This window comes from Penicillium longicatenatum, assembly GCF_028827895.1.
Source record: "Penicillium longicatenatum strain IBT 33135 chromosome Unknown contig_2_segment0_segment0, whole genome shotgun sequence".
Lineage (NCBI taxonomy): Eukaryota > Fungi > Ascomycota > Eurotiomycetes > Eurotiales > Aspergillaceae > Penicillium > Penicillium longicatenatum.
Genome location: NW_026643120.1, coordinates 1,363,207 through 1,380,060, shown reverse-complemented (window position 1 = coordinate 1,380,060; position 16,854 = coordinate 1,363,207). Strand labels below are relative to the sequence as shown.

The 16,854-nt window shown below is 49.1% G+C and overlaps 7 protein-coding genes across 7 annotated transcripts; 4 read left to right on the top strand and 3 right to left on the bottom strand.

Moving 5' to 3' along the window:
- Positions 1-157: 157 nt before the first annotated feature.
- Positions 158-1,944, bottom strand: N7484_003042 (Zn(II)2Cys6 transcription factor; the record flags this gene model as incomplete). The annotated part of the gene is made up of 2 exons (XM_057113462.1): positions 158-1,081; positions 1,141-1,944. The coding sequence occupies 2 exons, from the start codon at positions 1,942-1,944 to the stop codon at positions 158-160; spliced, it is 1,728 nt and encodes a 575-aa protein (XP_056973602.1).
- Positions 1,945-3,312: 1,368 nt separating this feature from the next.
- Positions 3,313-3,732, top strand: N7484_003041 (uncharacterized protein; the record flags this gene model as incomplete). The annotated part of the gene is made up of 1 exon (XM_057113461.1): positions 3,313-3,732. One exon carries the CDS (start codon positions 3,313-3,315, stop codon positions 3,730-3,732), a length of 420 nt encoding a protein of 139 aa, XP_056973601.1.
- Positions 3,733-3,780: 48 nt separating this feature from the next.
- Positions 3,781-6,340, top strand: N7484_003040 (putative general amidase; the record flags this gene model as incomplete). The annotated part of the gene is made up of 5 exons (XM_057113460.1): positions 3,781-3,803; positions 4,759-5,005; positions 5,058-5,327; positions 5,386-5,527; positions 5,577-6,340. The coding sequence occupies 5 exons, from the start codon at positions 3,781-3,783 to the stop codon at positions 6,338-6,340; spliced, it is 1,446 nt and encodes a 481-aa protein (XP_056973600.1).
- A 606-nt stretch (positions 6,341-6,946) lies between these two features.
- Positions 6,947-7,858, top strand: N7484_003039 (HpcH/HpaI aldolase family protein; the record flags this gene model as incomplete). Its single annotated transcript, XM_057113459.1, has 2 exons — positions 6,947-7,103; positions 7,296-7,858. 2 exons carry the CDS (start codon positions 6,947-6,949, stop codon positions 7,856-7,858), a joined length of 720 nt encoding a protein of 239 aa, XP_056973599.1.
- Positions 7,859-8,874: 1,016 nt separating this feature from the next.
- Positions 8,875-9,744, bottom strand: N7484_003038 (KilA-N domain-containing protein; the record flags this gene model as incomplete). Its single annotated transcript, XM_057113458.1, has 4 exons — positions 8,875-9,095; positions 9,147-9,309; positions 9,379-9,659; positions 9,684-9,744. The coding sequence occupies 4 exons, from the start codon at positions 9,742-9,744 to the stop codon at positions 8,875-8,877; spliced, it is 726 nt and encodes a 241-aa protein (XP_056973598.1).
- Positions 9,745-10,718: 974 nt separating this feature from the next.
- N7484_003037 (putative nicotinamide nucleotide transhydrogenase) lies at positions 10,719-14,213 on the top strand (the record flags this gene model as incomplete). Its single annotated transcript, XM_057113457.1, has 5 exons — positions 10,719-10,812; positions 10,878-13,763; positions 13,811-13,999; positions 14,053-14,127; positions 14,182-14,213. 5 exons carry the CDS (start codon positions 10,719-10,721, stop codon positions 14,211-14,213), a joined length of 3,276 nt encoding a protein of 1,091 aa, XP_056973597.1.
- Positions 14,214-14,828: 615 nt separating this feature from the next.
- Positions 14,829-16,319, bottom strand: N7484_003036 (uncharacterized protein; the record flags this gene model as incomplete). Its single annotated transcript, XM_057113456.1, has 1 exon — positions 14,829-16,319. The coding sequence occupies one exon, from the start codon at positions 16,317-16,319 to the stop codon at positions 14,829-14,831; it is 1,491 nt and encodes a 496-aa protein (XP_056973596.1).
- Positions 16,320-16,854: the final 535 nt, after the last annotated feature.

Here is a 16,854-nt window from a genome sequence, read left to right as displayed (position 1 = left end):
GTATTCATGGCATGAGTATGAAGGTATATGCAAAAACTATGTGCATGGTTGGAGGCTCTCCAATGCGCTATCGTACGTGATGCAAGTAATGTGTGCTCGAGATTCAGAGGTCGTCCGAAGGGGCCTGCCCGTTCAAGTTTGGTGGGTAACTCATAGATCAGGGTAGGAGAATATTCGACTGAATTTCATCCAATGTCTCGGTCCAACCTTCAGGGAAAGCCCGTCGTTTGAACCACACTCCCTCTAGTAGTTCTAAGCCCTTGTCGACATTTTTGAAGCCAAAACGCTTCAACTCCTCCATTGTTTGGCGAACGTATTGTTGTTCGTCTTTTTTGCGCGTTTCCTGTCCAGCGATGAAGAGGGGCCATAGAACGGCTAATTGGCCAACGCCCTTGGATAACTTGCGGATCAAGGTGAGAATGCGGGTGATGAGCATATCCAAGTAAGTTCGATCAGTGATCCAATTCGGTCGACCCGTACCAGCAATTTGATGTAGATGCACGAAGGTCGCCTTCTCATAAGCCTCAACGCATCCAACATACTCCAACATATCGGGGAAAGGAAATTGGCGCAGACTTTCATCGTCGAGTTCCATATCACCCAGGAGCTGGAGGCTAATTGGCGTGCTAGCCCGCCACACCACCAATCGGTTGAAAATATCTTTATAAACCATGTCTTGCTGGTCGGGGGGCATCCATTGTTTATCACGAGCGAGAAGACTAATCGATGTCTGAACCTCCATCATTCCTGACCATGCGTGTCGCAATTCAACTAAGCGCGGATTGTCGGGCATTGTGGATGATGATAAGCTAGGTGTCCCTAGGTTGTATTCCCATCCGCCTCCAAGGGTCTTCCAATAATTCCCTTCGACAACGGTACCACCGGGGGTAGCACATGCACCAGCCACATCGAGGTAGGACAGCAAAGACACAAGGAATGATCGCAGAGGATGATTGGACTCAGCAATCCTCTGATCTTCGCGAGTGGAGGTACCGCCAGTGTGGGGGTAGAAAAGAAGGTTATAGATCTCACGGGCACCCTTAAGATGCACGGCCCAGTTATGGTTTTGGGAGTCCATCATCTATTAGTTTGTCAATAAAATGATCCCATTTGACTAGCTTTCTCGATTGATCGACAAACCTCGAAAAGACAGAGCAATAAACAAGTAGCAAAGTCGGTCATTCCTAGTTGTTGGCTCGGCCGAGCATACCGGCTCCGGAAAATTTGTACGACTTCACCATATTTACTCATCGCCTGCTGGATATGCGAAATGCGCTGCCGCCCAGCAGAAGTATTGGCCAAATGTAACGCGCCCAAAGCTTCCATGGCACCCACCATGGAAGGGGACGAGCGCGCGAAATCAGGAAAGTGCCTTCGATAAGGATTGGTGTTGATAGAATTATCGTAAATAATAAGGAGGGTGGACACCTGGTCGATAAAATGGGTGAAGTAGCGATCATCCGTGGTTTGAACACACGCGGGCACGCGGTTTGCCGGCATCGGTTCGTGGTAACAAAATTTGACCTGCGATTGTTGCGGTAAAGTAGTCGGCGAAACCACAACAGCTTCCCATGGCTCATGCACTTCCTCCTTCTTTATAATGAGGGTTCCCGTACCCGGAATCGGCTGGCTTGGATTCGACTCTTTCTTCTTCCGCTTCTTGGGTGCTTTTGTTGGCGGTGGTTCCTGGGTTTGTGTGGGGCCATAGACCTTAAAGGTCATTCGGCCCTGCGTCCCATCACACTCGAGTCCCAGCCTCGTACAGTTTTTGCAGGAGGGGGAAGCTTCGTCGCAGCGAACATGACGGCGACGACAGGTAGAACAGCCTGTGAATCCTCGGTGGTGCCAGCGGCGTACTCGTTTACGGGGCGGGGCGGGCTGGTGGGAATCAGGCGACTCAGACGACCCGGACATCACTGGCGCGCCCACGGGGCGAATCTCCATCGGGGAGGGCGACTCGGGAGCGCGCTGCGTGGGATTCAGACATAGGAAACCCTTTTCAAGGTAGCATGGTGAAAGGAATAACTTGAAAATCAAATAGCCACAAGGCTGAGGACTCCAACTGCGCCAAGGGCAGGCATGCGGAACATTATTTGGTGCCGTGGGTGTTGGGGTCGATCATCTCTAGTGGTTAATCATCCAAACTCTCCCCACTCAGCCACGTCGCTAGCTCTCAGACCTTTTGCCTTTTTACAGCTGCGATCAAATCAGATTGAAATTATTGATTGAGGTGCAGGGCTACGTTTTTCTTAACCTGTTTCAGCTGCGACTGGCACGGGTACCGGATAAATTCCGTGCAGATCACTGTGCGTGGCGGCTTCCGCGGTTTTGACCCCAAATCCGCTTACTGCAAAGTTCATCAGGCTTGACTCGATCGGACCTGCATTCATGCAAATACCTCAACTATGATAGGCTGGATTTCTTTGTATCATCGCAAAATTCTAGAGGAGGTAGGCCATCCTTGTCTTCGAAAGTTAATATGGATTGATTCCTTGTCAAATCATCGCCAAGGCTCAAAGATGACACACCCGGCCTACATATTAACAGTCTAGATCTCAGCTCTGGATGGTAATGAATTGATTGACTCGTTGATTGATGTATAAATGTCTACATTGACTCTGCCATGGATTTGTGTACATATGGTCGCTGACTCGCTGTTGTCCAATGGGAGCCCAGTGATTGCACATTACGCCCAACTTAATCTAGGTAGGAAGGCGTTGGAAGAGCGTTTTCAGAGGCTTCTGGTCTCTGTATTTATCATCCGCTTGACTAAGCCAGTATCTCTATATCACTGGATCTATCTTCTGACATTTTCAGTGAACTCTCGGTTTCAAGTTCGCCTATTCATATCTATACTTGGAAATCGCTATACCATACCACTCGAGTCGAGTGGGACTATTTCAAAGAGCTCAACAAGATGAAACAAATGCTTTTTTCCCTACAAAGACTAAAAGACCATTTGCCACTTTGCGCCTTTGTTCCCTTGTCTCTTTGTATCTATATTGGCTATAACAGCGATCCCAACAAGGCTCAAAGACAGTATGCACAAATGTGGCCACTAAGGCTTTTTATGATCAACAGGTCTCATCGAGACATATTCTATTGTTATTCCAACAAAGGCTTGTTTCACTATTTATGGCTCCAAGGTCAAGTCTTCAAGAGATGGGTATAAGAAGGATTAAATCCTCACCGAAGTCAAATCCCATCATCACAACCAACAATCAGAAAGCAAAACAGCCTAAGTCTACCCATTCCATTTTTCGATTCGGTTCCTTCTTTTGAATTACGAGCTAGCACTAAATATAGGTCAATATGCCACGAATTGATCACGCGCACTATGATATCTACATTGCAATATGCAAGGCGCAACCTAGATATCCAACTCATTGGATTCTTCTTCTGCACCACCCAGGTGCAGCACTATGTACATACTTCCATTCTGTTGGTACACCCGGTACTTACGAGCTTGCTATTGAGCCCAACAAGAGATTTGACAGCTGGAGCTTCGAAAGCACAAACTTTCTGGCTCGCATTCCTGCCTCCGCGGGTGCTATCGTCGAGGACCAAGCATACTCTGTGCCAGCGCAGAGCTGCCAATGCTGGTCGTCTTACATGATTTATAGACTGCAGCTTTTGAACCTTATTCCTCAAGGCACTTATGAACACTGGCGGGACTTCCATATGACCTCCCGTCGTGAGGATAGGGGCCCCGGCTGCTTGTGCAATATTTAGTAATCTGACATATCAGAGACTCGGTTTACTTTATTCTTTTCAGATGCAATGTTCCCGAGCTGCTTCCACACGTATGTTCTTTGACTGATTTCTGCTCGGTTTGATTTTCCCGTCCTTGCATAGTGAACGTTTGAACAATGAATGATCTTTCTATCTTTTCTCTTCGTATTTTCGAGGCATCTCTGAATATGTTTGTGGACACAGGCCATTGTAGCCTTCTCAGTATCATGTAGAACAGTAGAGCCTTGACTTTCTTATAGCTATCTGAAAGATAAAGTCGCTGCGTAGCAGGGAGACGCATTAATGATACGATGTTAGAGAAAGTAATGACAGCCAAGGATGCCACTGCATTCTTTTCAAATTTTACCATAGCTGGTGTGTTCTTCCTGACACAGTAATCCTTGAAATGGTTTTGAGTGTGACCGTGAACCCTATTCCGTTCTACTGCGAGGCTTCCAGGCACTGGTGCTAGTGGAAATCGATGGCAAATGGCCGCTATTCTAGAATACGAGCTCGTCTAGCCATAGCGCACGAAATTGCCGAGATGGTGAGGAGCATGGTCTTTGGCTTTCAAGGTCGGCAGATAAAAGCCGACTTAGGCGAACGAATGAGAACCGTTAGCGCGATAGCAGATGTAAACTGTGTCACCAATCTTCAGTCCATGCTTCAAATGTCTACCAACCCCCGCATCGTAACCCCACTTTCAGCCGAGGCATCCTATCCATTTCGCGTATCTTCCACGCAATTTAGTAACATTGCTCGGAGCTTGCCGCACGTCTTCTGCGGGCACAATGTCGTATTTTTCTCTTGGGCCCCTGCCCAGTAGTCCGAGAACTTATATACCCCCATGTCTCTTTCTCATGAAAGACAAGCTTCCGAATGCTCAGCGCCCCCGAAAATTTGCAACTGAAGATTTATAAGACTAATTGGACAATCGGACATTCTGCATATCAAAATGGACCCCATAAATCAACCGGATTCTTGGCAGGCAAGAGTCGCAAGAAAGCGAGAAGATTGCGCCAACAGAATACCATCTGAGTGGAGAGTGTCGGGCCTATTCATGGCCAATTTCGATATACCCTTATCTGATCATAAAAACGACCTCATTCGAAACAAAGTGATTCGTGACTCGGGAATTCTGACAGCCCGCGAGCTAGATATTACCGAAAGATATACGGTCTCTGGCCTGATCTCTGCTTTGGCTACTGGTAGCTTGACCGCGGTTGAGGTGACTTTGGCCTATTGCAAACGTGCTGCCGTTGCCCAACAGTTGGTATGTGGTATCATATGACACCTTTTCTGGAATTTTATCTAACACCTTGAAGGTCTCTTGCCTCGCCGAGACTATGTTTGAGGAGGCTCAGGAGCGAGCTCAATATCTGGATGATCTTCGAGCTCAAGGGAAACTAGCAGGTCCACTCCACGGCCTTCCCATCAGTATCAAGGATAACTTTCACTTCAAGGGACGAGATGCGAGTATTGGGATGGTCTCCTTTCTGGATGATGTGTCTGCCGAAAACTCAGCCCTTGTGAATATTCTTCTGGATCTCGGGGCTGTCCTCTACGTGAAGACAAACGTGCCACAGACAATGATGGTATTTACTCAACCCTTTCTCCAATGATCCCAGGGCCCCAGTACTGATTTTATGCTAGACAGCCGATTCTCACAACAACGTTTTCGGGCGCACTCTGAACCCCTGGAATACCACGCTGGGACCTGGTGGCTCGAGTGGTGGAGAAGGCGCTCTGATCGCTCTTCGTGGATCGCCTCTTGGACTGGGGACAGATATTGGTGGTACGTCAATCTATACAGTAATCCCTCACACCTGTGCTCACAATCATAGGGTCCGTCCGAATTCCCGCTCACTGCTGTGGGACATACGGTTTCAGGCCCAGCGCTTCCAGAGTCCCCAATGGTGGAATGCGCGTTTGCACAACACCGGGCATGAAGTTTGTTCTATCCTGCATCGGTCCGCTTTCATTGGATCTGAATGGGATTGAAATACTTTTCCAGTCGCTTTTCAACGCTCGCCCTGCCAACTACGATTCCAGTGTCCACGATGTTCCGTGGAGACAGGTCAATCCTAAACCAGTTCTCAAGATTGGTGTTGTTCCCGAATCATCAATATTTCCTCTCCATCCACCTATCAAGAGAGTGCTGGCCGAAGCAGTCGATTTGCTGGAATCCCAAGGCCACCAAATAGTCCATCTAGATGAAAAGGATTGCCGAGTTGTAGAGGCAAACGAGATTGCGTGGGGCATATTCAATCTCGATCAGAATGCCAGGAAGCTCATCGCATCAGCCGGTGAGCCTGTTGTCCCGGCTATTGGCCACATTGTGAAGACATTTGAGAGACTTGGCAAAATTATGAAGCCATCCCTACCCGATATGAGCACCCTTGATCGAATGGAGAAGCTAGCTTTACTCAACGTACGACGAGCGGAGCTGCGCGAGGCTTATCGCAAGCTGTGGGTACAGCATGATCTTGATATATGCATTGCGCCTCCGGCTCAGAATACTGCCGTACCGCACGATATGTTTGGCATCGCTCCTTACACCACTTTCTTGAACTGCTTGGATGTAGGTCTTTCCGTTCTATCATATTGAACGTTGCTAATATATCATCTAGTACCCATCATGCATCCTGCCATTTGGAGAAGTGGGCGAGCAAGATGCCGGGAAGACGTTTGAGCTCAAGGAGGATCAAATAGCAGCTGACTGTGAGTCTCTCCTTTCCCAAACTGCCCGGAGAGGATCTTTTAATTTTTTTTTCACTATATAGATAGCTACGATCAGCTCCAAGGTACACCGTGTTCCATTCAACTTTTTACCACCACCCTGCGGGATGAGGAATGCTTGCAGATGGCGAAGCAGATTGACCAGTGCCTGAAGAATTCAAAGCAAGAGCCAGTGAAGAGGGCTTCCAATATTTAGATACATAATATCTGCCTTGGATTTTCTCCAATTTTATCTGAAGTGATTATTGAACAGATGTGAGCTATGAAGTCAATTACCCGGAACATGACGATCCGATTCGGATATGGATAGACCCACCAGTCCCAGATATAAAGGCGCGGGGCATTTAGGTACTGCTTCAATCCAACACCTGAACTTTCTGATAATTAGAACTGCATCAAATTTCCAACCGTTTTTACACTCCTACTCAGAACTTTGTTCCTCCGAGTTTACATCCTTGTAATCCGCGACACCACCATGCAAGGGACCAACCGCGTCAAGACTGTCCTCAACCAGGGCGAACGACCTGCCTTGGGAGTTTGGCAGATGCTACCTGGTAGCAATCTATCTCGCGCCTTAGCCCGAGCTGGATACGACTGGGTCCTGGTTGATTGTGAACACGGCAACATTGACGGTCAGAAAGTCCCACCCGTTGAACCAATCCAAAAATACTGACATCTTCAGATGCCGCAATGCACGAAGCTATCCCAGCTATAACCTCATATGGAAGCAGCCCCATTGTGCGGGTGCCAGATTTCCAGTCCTGGATGATCAAACGTACACTACCCCGCTCCGCAACTACCCATCTATCTCTAACCATGCACAGGAGCCCTTGATGCCGGTGCCCACGGCGTCCTCGCACCACTAGTGCGAACAGTCGAAGATGCCAAATCTTTCGTTGAAGCATCCCGCTTCCCACCACAAGGACGCCGAGGCTTCGGCTCCCCATTCCCAATGGACCGATTCGGTCCGAACGTGACAGCCACTCAGTATCTAAAGGAAGCAAACGAGAACATTCTTCTTTCCGTCCAAATTGAGACACGCGAGGCACTGGAGGCAGTTGATGAGATCGCAGCCATTGACGGACTCGATTTGTTGTTTGTCGGTCCTTTCGATCTCGGCAACAACATCGGGTACCCCGTTGAGGGTGCTTTTGCCCCGCAGCTTGAACAGGCTATTCAGAAGATTCTTACTTCGGCCCACGCGGCCGGTAAGAAGGCGGGTATTTTCTGTAGCAGTGGTGCCCAGGCAAAGAAATACGTGGATGTTGGGTATGATTTCGTTAATGTGATTACTGATGTGGGAGCTCTTTCCTCGTCTTTGTCTAAAGAGATGGAGATTTTCACGCAGAAAGCTGGCAAGACTGTTTCTGGGCCTTATGGCAATTAGAATTGAGGAGCTAGAAATTCGATACTTGGGCTTCCAAATTTACTTAATACACCTGTCTAAAATTAAATCGCCTTTCAATATAGGGGTGGTTTTCATGCTGGTGAATATTTACAGGCCTGTGGAGACTAAATACGTCACTGGTTCTGACCTCGGATTGAGATGATCCGATTGGACTCCAATACAATTGCATTATGTCGATTAACTTGTGTTTTTCTTTGCAACTGTTTCATCTTTCACCAAGGACCACCTGCTAAGTAATGATGTACTGGGAGGCTATCAATCAAACAGCTCTATCGCATATATGGCACGCACGACGGATAGGTGACGTGACACGATGGTGTATCTAATAGCCTCATGCTTCCTACAATTCAGATGTCATTTTATCACCACTTTGCGTATCTAAGAATACGTTTCAAGCGTTAATCGTATAACTCGAAAGCAATTAAGAATCCGACTCATGTATCTACATATTTCTACGTGTGCTCTCACAGCTTTAAAATACCAGGCCCACCAAGTCTTCGTATGGTACAGTCTGGCAATATCCTCACCATACTACATGAAAAGAGAGCTTATATACAAGTTAGTATGTAACGTTCTACGACTCATCTTTACTTGATGCATACAGGATTTGTTAGATTAACAACAATGGTAAGAGCAGCGAGGAATGTGGTGGCTATTTGTGTCTCCGATCTTGGAATATCTGATGGTGTGAAAATTAATCATGGGGAGTCATATGTCTTTTCTGACAGAAGATCAGCAACCTCTAGGGGGCTATAGCCAGCGGAAAGCAGAGCTGGCACCCAATAACTCTCATTATTAGCTGCGGCCTCCCCTTTTAAACGCACTAGCTAATTAGTCAACTGATATTCGGTACCTCTGCCCTGGGACCGTGTGCCTGCTGTCGCGACGAGACTCTTGAGTTTTGACGTCGAGTATGTATAGTTTTTCTCTGGGAGCGGACAATCGAAGGGGGTTATCTATGGCATATCTCCTCCTGGTTGGCCTTCACTTCTAATTCATTGGTCTTCGTAGGAAGAAGGGGTGATTTTCGTGGCCTCCATTAAAGCGGTGATTTCGAGAGTCTTTTGGAGGCTCCTAGGTTCATCCATCGGCAGCTCAAATTTCGGTGGCGGAGTAATAGGGCTATCGTTCAAAGGGCGGTGCTGCACAATGTCGACAGGATCTAGTAATGCACGGACCCAATCGTACATCTTGTATTCCTTCGCGAGCTCCAACGCTAAGGACAATCGTCAGGCTATGAAAACTACCCTGTACGACGAGAACCTACCAAAATTGGGAGATACCCATATATTCTGAGCGGTCTCCTCCTGACTTGCGTATTCCCGAGATCTCAGATACTCCCTCTCATTCTTCTCCTCCTCGGCCTTGGCCCAGGGAAACGCGATCTTGAACATGATCGTTGCGCTTACAAAACCATCCTTGCTTCTCCGCTATTAGCAGACGCGGGTTAGTTATCGAGTATAATACGTCTTCGCGCGGGTGACCGAGATAATCCTTACCATCAAGAAGCAAGTGGTTCGGGGCGGACGGGAAATATCAAATGGGAAGATCTCGGAGCCTTTCAGATCCTCGGGGAGCGGAGCCCGGAGGTGGGCATACTCAAACAACTCTAGATTCTCGGGCCTACTCGCATTGCAAAGTAGTTCTGGCTTGACGGAAAGTTTGGTCCTGCCAAGGCGGCGAAGCGCAAGGAGATCCTCATCTACGATCACGAACAGCAAAAGGTTACAGACGGACGACGACAAGGCCTCATGGGCACGATATGGTGGAGTAGGGAGAGCTCACGGGACTGCTTGAGACTTACAGGCGGGAGCCGCGTCGGCGAGGATCAGTGGGTTATTCTTCTTCGGCAGGGATCGCGACATAGTGGGATAGGTGCGATATACGACGAGATTATACACCAACGGCGGCCATAGAGTGCTACGAATGAAACTGTAGGATGAACTAAAAGAAATTAAGGGCGGGGTCGCTACCGTATGAGCAAGGTTTTCTTTACCGCACTACACATCTGGTTAGCTAAAACCGGATTAAATACATGCTATATCTAGATTAGCGGATCACCTGATCAGGGTGTGAGACCGCTTCTCCATGGATTTGACATGGGAGGCGGAAGCGGTCGCTGCTGTTGTATATAAGTAGGTACCTGATGTACTTGAAATGTTCAATTTGAATACTACGCTTCGCCTGCTACCGTACAGTTTTCAACAGTTCCCATTGGTTTCGGCCAATCAAAAAGACTCATTTTTAATTTCATAATAGCAATCCAAGGAATAGACCAATGAAGATCCCAGTGTAATTGTATAAAAGCCATGTAGGATCTGCATTAGTGCCGAAAGCCGGCATGACCGATATACTCCGCACGCCATGACCTACGCGCTCCGACTATCGGCAAATTGGCATTGGAAAACATTGGATCCTATGTCATTGCGGGGGACGAGGGCTGTGATACTACATTGCGCAAAGAATCCTTGCAAGATTTGGGTGGATCTGAAGATGCCACAAATCACATTGTCGAGGCATGTTCGCTTCCAAAACCGCCCAGGTCTCGATGTGGAGAAAGGTGCCCGAACCGCCTTCCCCACGACTCCACCAACCCCGCGGGGATCGTACAATTAAGGCTGCGGCTTCTTGATTTACCGGGAGAACTGTGTCAAACGGGGGCGCGTACCGTTTCAGCGCAAGGTAGGAGTCCGAGAGCTTCTCCTCTTATGACTCCTCTTTTTCGGTCCTTTCTTCCCTGTCCTCCCTTCTCTTCCTTCCCTCCCTTCTTCTCCTCTTGGACACCCTGCTTCAGATGTGCCTTCGCCATCTGTGATCTGTGTCCTTTCGCGCCCCAATAATGAGTGCTCCACTCCCCTTGTGGTCGGTTCTAAGGCCGTGTCGTGCCCCCAGTGCTCGAACGGGGAAATTGTTGCTGTCAGTGACTCACGCGGGTAAGCTTCACAGTCCAGATAAAACACCCATGAGTTGAGAATGAAGCTCTAACACGTGCAACCAGTCTCCCAGACTCGTCAAATCACTCTCCTTGCCTCGTCGCAGAAAAATCACTCATTCCGAACACCTCAATGGCCTTCCGTGTCTAAGCGAACCGCAGCGACCACCACTCCGACTGAGGACCTTGTCCCAACCACCCCTTACACTGAGTTGACCGTTGGAGTTCCCCGCGAAACACACCAAAATGAGCGCCGTGTAGCAATTACGCCACAAAATGTGGCTTTGCTTCTTAAAAAAGGCTTCTCACGTGTGCTGATCGAGCGTGGGGCGGGTACAGGAGCACAGCTTCTAGATGATGCCTACCAGAAAGCCGGTGCCACGGTGGTGGAACGTGACGCTATATGGGCAGAGAGTGATATCGTTCTGAAAGTCCGAAACCCGCAGGCAGAAGGGCCATTCAACGAGATCCAAGCTCTTCGTAAAGGCTCGACTATTATCTCTTTTCTATACCCTTTCCAAAACAAACCCATTGTGGATGCGCTAGCTGCCCGCGGAGTGACTGCGTTTGCCATGGATCGTATTCCACGTATCTCACGTGCGCAAACCTTTGATGCCCTGAGTTCTATGGCCAATATTGCTGGATACAAGGCGGTTTTAGAGGCTTCAAACCACTTCGGTCGCTTCTTGACTGGCCAGGTGACGGCTGCTGGAAAGATTCCTCCCAGTAAAGTACTGGTCATTGGTGCCGGTGTAGCTGGTCTGAGTGCAATTGTCTCGGCTCGCCGTATGGGTGCCATTGTTCGTGGTTTCGATACCCGCCCTGCCGTCCGTGAACAGGTTCAATCTTTGGGTGCCGAATTCATCGAGGTTGATTTCCAAGAAGATGGTTCTGGACAAGGTGGCTACGCCAAGGAAATGTCCAAGGAGTTCATTGAAGCCGAAATGAAATTGTTCATGGAACAAGCTCGCGAGGTTGATATTATCATCACAACTGCTCTCATTCCAGGAAAACCAGCCCCGAAGCTGATTACCAAGGAAATGGTCGCTGCTATGAAGCCTGGCTCCGTCATCGTAGATCTTGCATCTGAAGCAGGTGGAAATTGCGAAGCAACTGTACCTGGTGAGCTATCTACCTACGAGGGTGTTACTATCATTGGCTATACCGACCTTCCGTCCCGTCTGCCGACTCAATCCTCGACGCTTTACTCTAACAACATCATCAAATACCTGCTCTCTATGGCCCCCAAGGACAAGTCCTTTGGAATTGATTTCAATGATGAAGTTGTTCGTGGATCAATTGTCACTCTCAACGGCGAGATTATTCCACCTGCCGCACCATCTGCTCCTCCTCCTACTCCAAAGCCTGATACTGAAGCCATTGCAGCAAAGAAAGAAGCAGAACTCGCTCTTACACCATGGCAACAGGCAACTCGAGACGTAACAACCGTCACAGGCGCAATCGGCGCCACTCTCGCTCTTGGAAAGGCCACTGGCCCCATTTTCATGGGCAATATGATGACATTCGGACTTGCGGGCTTGGTCGGTTACCGCGCAGTATGGGGAGTGGCGCCTGCTCTTCACTCGCCGCTGATGAGTGTCACCAACGCTATCTCAGGAATGGTTGGTATTGGTGGCTTGTTCGTCATGGGCGGGGGTTATGTCCCGACCACTCTTCCAGAATATCTTGGTGCTGTTTCTGTGCTTCTTGCCTTCGTGAATGTGTCGGGTGGCTTTGTGGTGACAAAGCGTATGCTTGACATGTTCAAACGTCCAACCGATCCCCCAGAGTACCCATGGCTGTATGTCATTCCAGCGGTCGTATTCGGCGGTGGCTTGGTGGCTGCTGCTAGCACTGGAATGTCTGGTATAGTGCAAGCCGGGTACCTCGTCAGTACGATCCTCTGTATGAGCTCTATTTCCAGCCTTGCTTCTCAAACAACTGCGCGCCGTGGAAATATCCTAGGAATCCTGGGTGTGGCCTCTGGTATTCTTGCCTCACTGGTTGCAGTGGGGTTCTCCACTGAAACGCTGACTCAATTCGCCGTTGTGGCTGGAACCGGTGCCTTAGTCGGTGGACTTATTGGTCGTCGCATTACCCCAACTGGGCTTCCTCAGACAGTTGCAGCTCTGCACTCAGTTGTGGGTCTGGCTGCTGTTTTGACCAGTATTGGTAGCGTGATGGTTGATATTGGCGAAATCTCAACACTGCACATGGTCACTGCCTATATGGGTGTGCTCATAGGAGGTGTTACATTTACCGGTTCAATTGTTGCTTTCCTTAAACTCGCGGGCCGCATGTCTTCAAAGCCGATGATTCTCCCTGGTCGACATTTGATTAACTCGACGCTGCTGGGAAGTAACATGGCGACCATGGGAGCATTCATTACAATGGCCCCCGCAAATCCTGGTATTGCCGCGGCTTGCTTGGGCACGAGTACTGTCCTCAGTTTCCTGAAAGGATACACGACGACCGCGGCGATCGGCGGTGCCGATATGCCTGTCGTTATCACAGTACTTAACGCCTACTCTGGCTTCGCGCTTGTCGCTGAGGGTCTGATGCTCAACAACCCTCTTCTTACAAGTGTGGGCTCGCTTATCGGAGTAAGCGGTTCAATCCTTTCGTATATTATGTGCGTCGCAATGAACCGGTCTCTTACAAATGTTCTCTTCGGCGGGCTTGGTACCCAGCCACAAAGCCAGAAGAAGATCGAGGGTGAAGTAACCCAGACAAGCATCGACGACACTGTGGAAGCACTCTCCGGCGCTGAGAATGTCATCATTATCGTTGGTTATGGTATGGCCGTTGCAAAGGCACAGTATGCACTAGCGGAGATTGTCAGTATTCTGCGTGCTCGAGGCGTCAATGTTCGGTTTGCTATTCACCCCGTGGCAGGACGTATGCCTGGCCAGTGCAATGTACTTCTTGCTGAAGCATCTGTGCCATATGACAGTAAGTTCTCCACCTACCAATCAAAGAGACAAGCTAACATCTTGCAGTCGTTCTGGAAATGGATGAGATCAACGAAGATTTCAAGGATACCGATGTTACCCTCGTCATTGGTGCCAACGATACGGTTAACCCTATTGCTATGGAGCCGGACTCCGCTATCTCCGGTATGCCTGTCTTGCACGCATGGAAGAGTAAGGAAGTCATCGTGATGAAGCGTGGAATGTCCAGTGGATATGGTAGGTTCTCCAACTTTCACCTTAGATGCTATACATTGCTAAGTAGTCCACAGCCGATGTGCCGAATCCCATGTTCTTCATGCCGGGAACAAGAATGCTCTTCGGAGACGCAAAGACTTCGTGTGATGGTATGTTCATTTCTCTGTTACATACACAATATGGTACTTACATTTCCCTTATAGCTATTAAAGCGGCCCTGGAGGCACGCAAATGAGTATATTCGTAGCATAACCGCTGCGTTTTGCTGGTTTCCCTTATTGATCGTATTCATAGCCTTGCCACGGCATATACATGGCTTACTCGCTTTCTTTTTTCTCCACGTACTTGATCCTCCTGCTTGTGATGCATTGCAATATATCATTCCATTGCTCAGTTCTCGATTATCTACGTTAAAACGGTCCACACAAGGGCTAGTCATTCACATAAGAATATCATTCAATTGTTTAAATTTCATATTCTCTAGAAATTGGCCAGGTGAGAAGCTAGTCAAGCCCTCAAGATTCAACTAGCATCCTGATTGCTTCCGTCTCCAACTGGCAATATCAATTTCACTCCAGTTTTGCGACAATAAACCAAAAGAATAAACCAGAAAAAGCCACCCAGAAACGGCTTGCAAAGCAAGTAGACATTATCCAACGGAATCGCTTGTAATCAGTCTCGGCGGTTGATAAGCCCATCCAATATCAATCAAAAACGCCCATGACCAACAGGAAACCGGTGCCATGTATAAAAGAACCGAACAATAAACAAGATCCAACGAAAACCAAAAACAAAAATCCATCCAACGCCAGGAGCTCACTTGGCCCCAAAATCAAACATTACTAATTAATTAAACCTTATTAAACGCTCTTTTCCCAAGCTTCAACCCCATGAATCCGCGCGAGCTACCAGAACTACCAGTCGCAGAACTAGCATGTCTAGCATGGCGTCTCTGACTCCCTTTCCGCACGAGTCTCGAATCATAATTCGTATTAACAGCCGTCTGGCTGGCACCCGCATACGCGATATTCATGTCCACCTCCGAGCGCATACTACTGATAGAGTGAATACTCGACGCGGCAGAGTGTTTCCGTGTCATCCGCCGCATCATCGGGGAGCGCTGCGAGAAGATATTTGGGTTGCTGGGTGTCAGTGGAGCGATGGGACCACGCTTAGATGTGTGGATGTATTGCTGTGGTGGAGAAGAGGATGTTGAAGTAGGACTGCATGCTCGAGAAGAAAGTGATGCACCTTCACTGCGGTGGTCCGGAACGAAGTAGGTTCTTGGATCATCGTACGGTGAGGCGGGGCGTGGTGAGAAGGAGGGCATGCTGCTGTTGCTGTCTGTGCGGAGTGCTGGAGGGCGGAGACCTGGTTCTGTTGGTCGGCGGGATGACCGGAATGGTTTTTCAGAGCCGGATGTGCGTGGTCTTGAGCGGAGCGAGACCGGTCGCTCGGGCTCGTGGGGTGATGGGGGGAAGTAGGGCAGGACTGGGATTTCTGAGACTCTGTTTATGGTTGCGCTTGCGCCAGTGCCTGTACCACGTCGAACGGCGAGGGAGTCCTCGTGGAGAGTGGATAGGTCTGGGGTTGTGTTGGTTGAGCCATGGTCTGTTGAGTGTTCTGGACGAGGCGATTTGGGTTTAACGTCTGCCAGATGTGGGACTTGAAGACTGCCTTCGAGCTTTCCATCGAAAATGCGAGATTCTCTGTTTCGCGCGTTACCCCGTGTTCGGGAATGGCTGGGTCGTGCCCTGGAACCCTTGGATCGTGACCCTAAAGAGTTGATGAAGACTAGGGTTGGGCGAGTAGGTGGCTCCATCAAGGTGATCTTCTTAGCAACCTGGATCTCGGCGTTCTCCACGGAAAAGATAGAAGACGGCGACGAAGAGCGAGACCTTCTGTTGTGGGTCGGTGGTGTATTTGGCGAGACATAGATGGCCGGCTGTAGGTAGAAATTCGGATCTATTTCAGGAGGAGTCTCTGGCAGTGGAATCTCAAGAACCATGTCTTCTTCGGGGTCAAACACTCTAGTGTTTTCCGCAAAGGTCGCATCGCTGCTTCGCTTTACTGTGTCCATCGAGACAGGTCGTGGCCGTTTCACCACCGGGAATGGAGCCAGGAGATGCTCTTCCCGGTCTGAATCAGGATCCATGTGCGAGTTTTCATCGGCACTCAGGTCTGAGTCGATAGTTCCGGCTCGGTTCGAACCTACCAGCGAGGGAACCAAGTCTGGTCCGGCATCTGACTCGGATACATCTTCCTCGTCTGACTCGTATCGTTTCTGAAGGCTTTGTCGGCTCAGCCGGTGAAGATTCAACGAGGTAGTGGGCTCGTACATCTTTGCAAGTCAGATCCAGCACGCAACGTATGGTTCATCCAAAACGATAACTGTTCCAGACAGGGGAGAGACAGGAGACCAGCCCGCGGTGATGTAGAGAAGATAAGACGAGGATTCCACCCCGAGACTTGCAATGCAAAAGCCCAGAGAGGTCGGCAGGTCCCCGGGTTAAGAATATGTCACAGACTGATCTAGGAGATCCGATCCTGCAAAACGGGGCCAAGGGAAAAGAAGGACTTTAAAGCTAGTGGAACCAGGATTAAAGCCCTCGATGCCATCCAAGGTTCAAGTATGAAGAAAAGAGTCCCACCCGTCAGGAATTGATCCACAGGGAGGGGATGGGCTTTTTTAGACCAAGCGCCTGCATGAAAGAGGGGACAATCATTTTCAATCCCTGTCCACGTGTAGTCGAAGTCGGAATCCTGTATTGTACGTCCCTGGCCGAGTGGCTTTCTTGGTTTTGTTTTTGGCTTTTCACTATCTCCTGCAGAAGGAGTGCGCATCCTGGATTGGTTGAATGTGCCCCCAGCTAGTG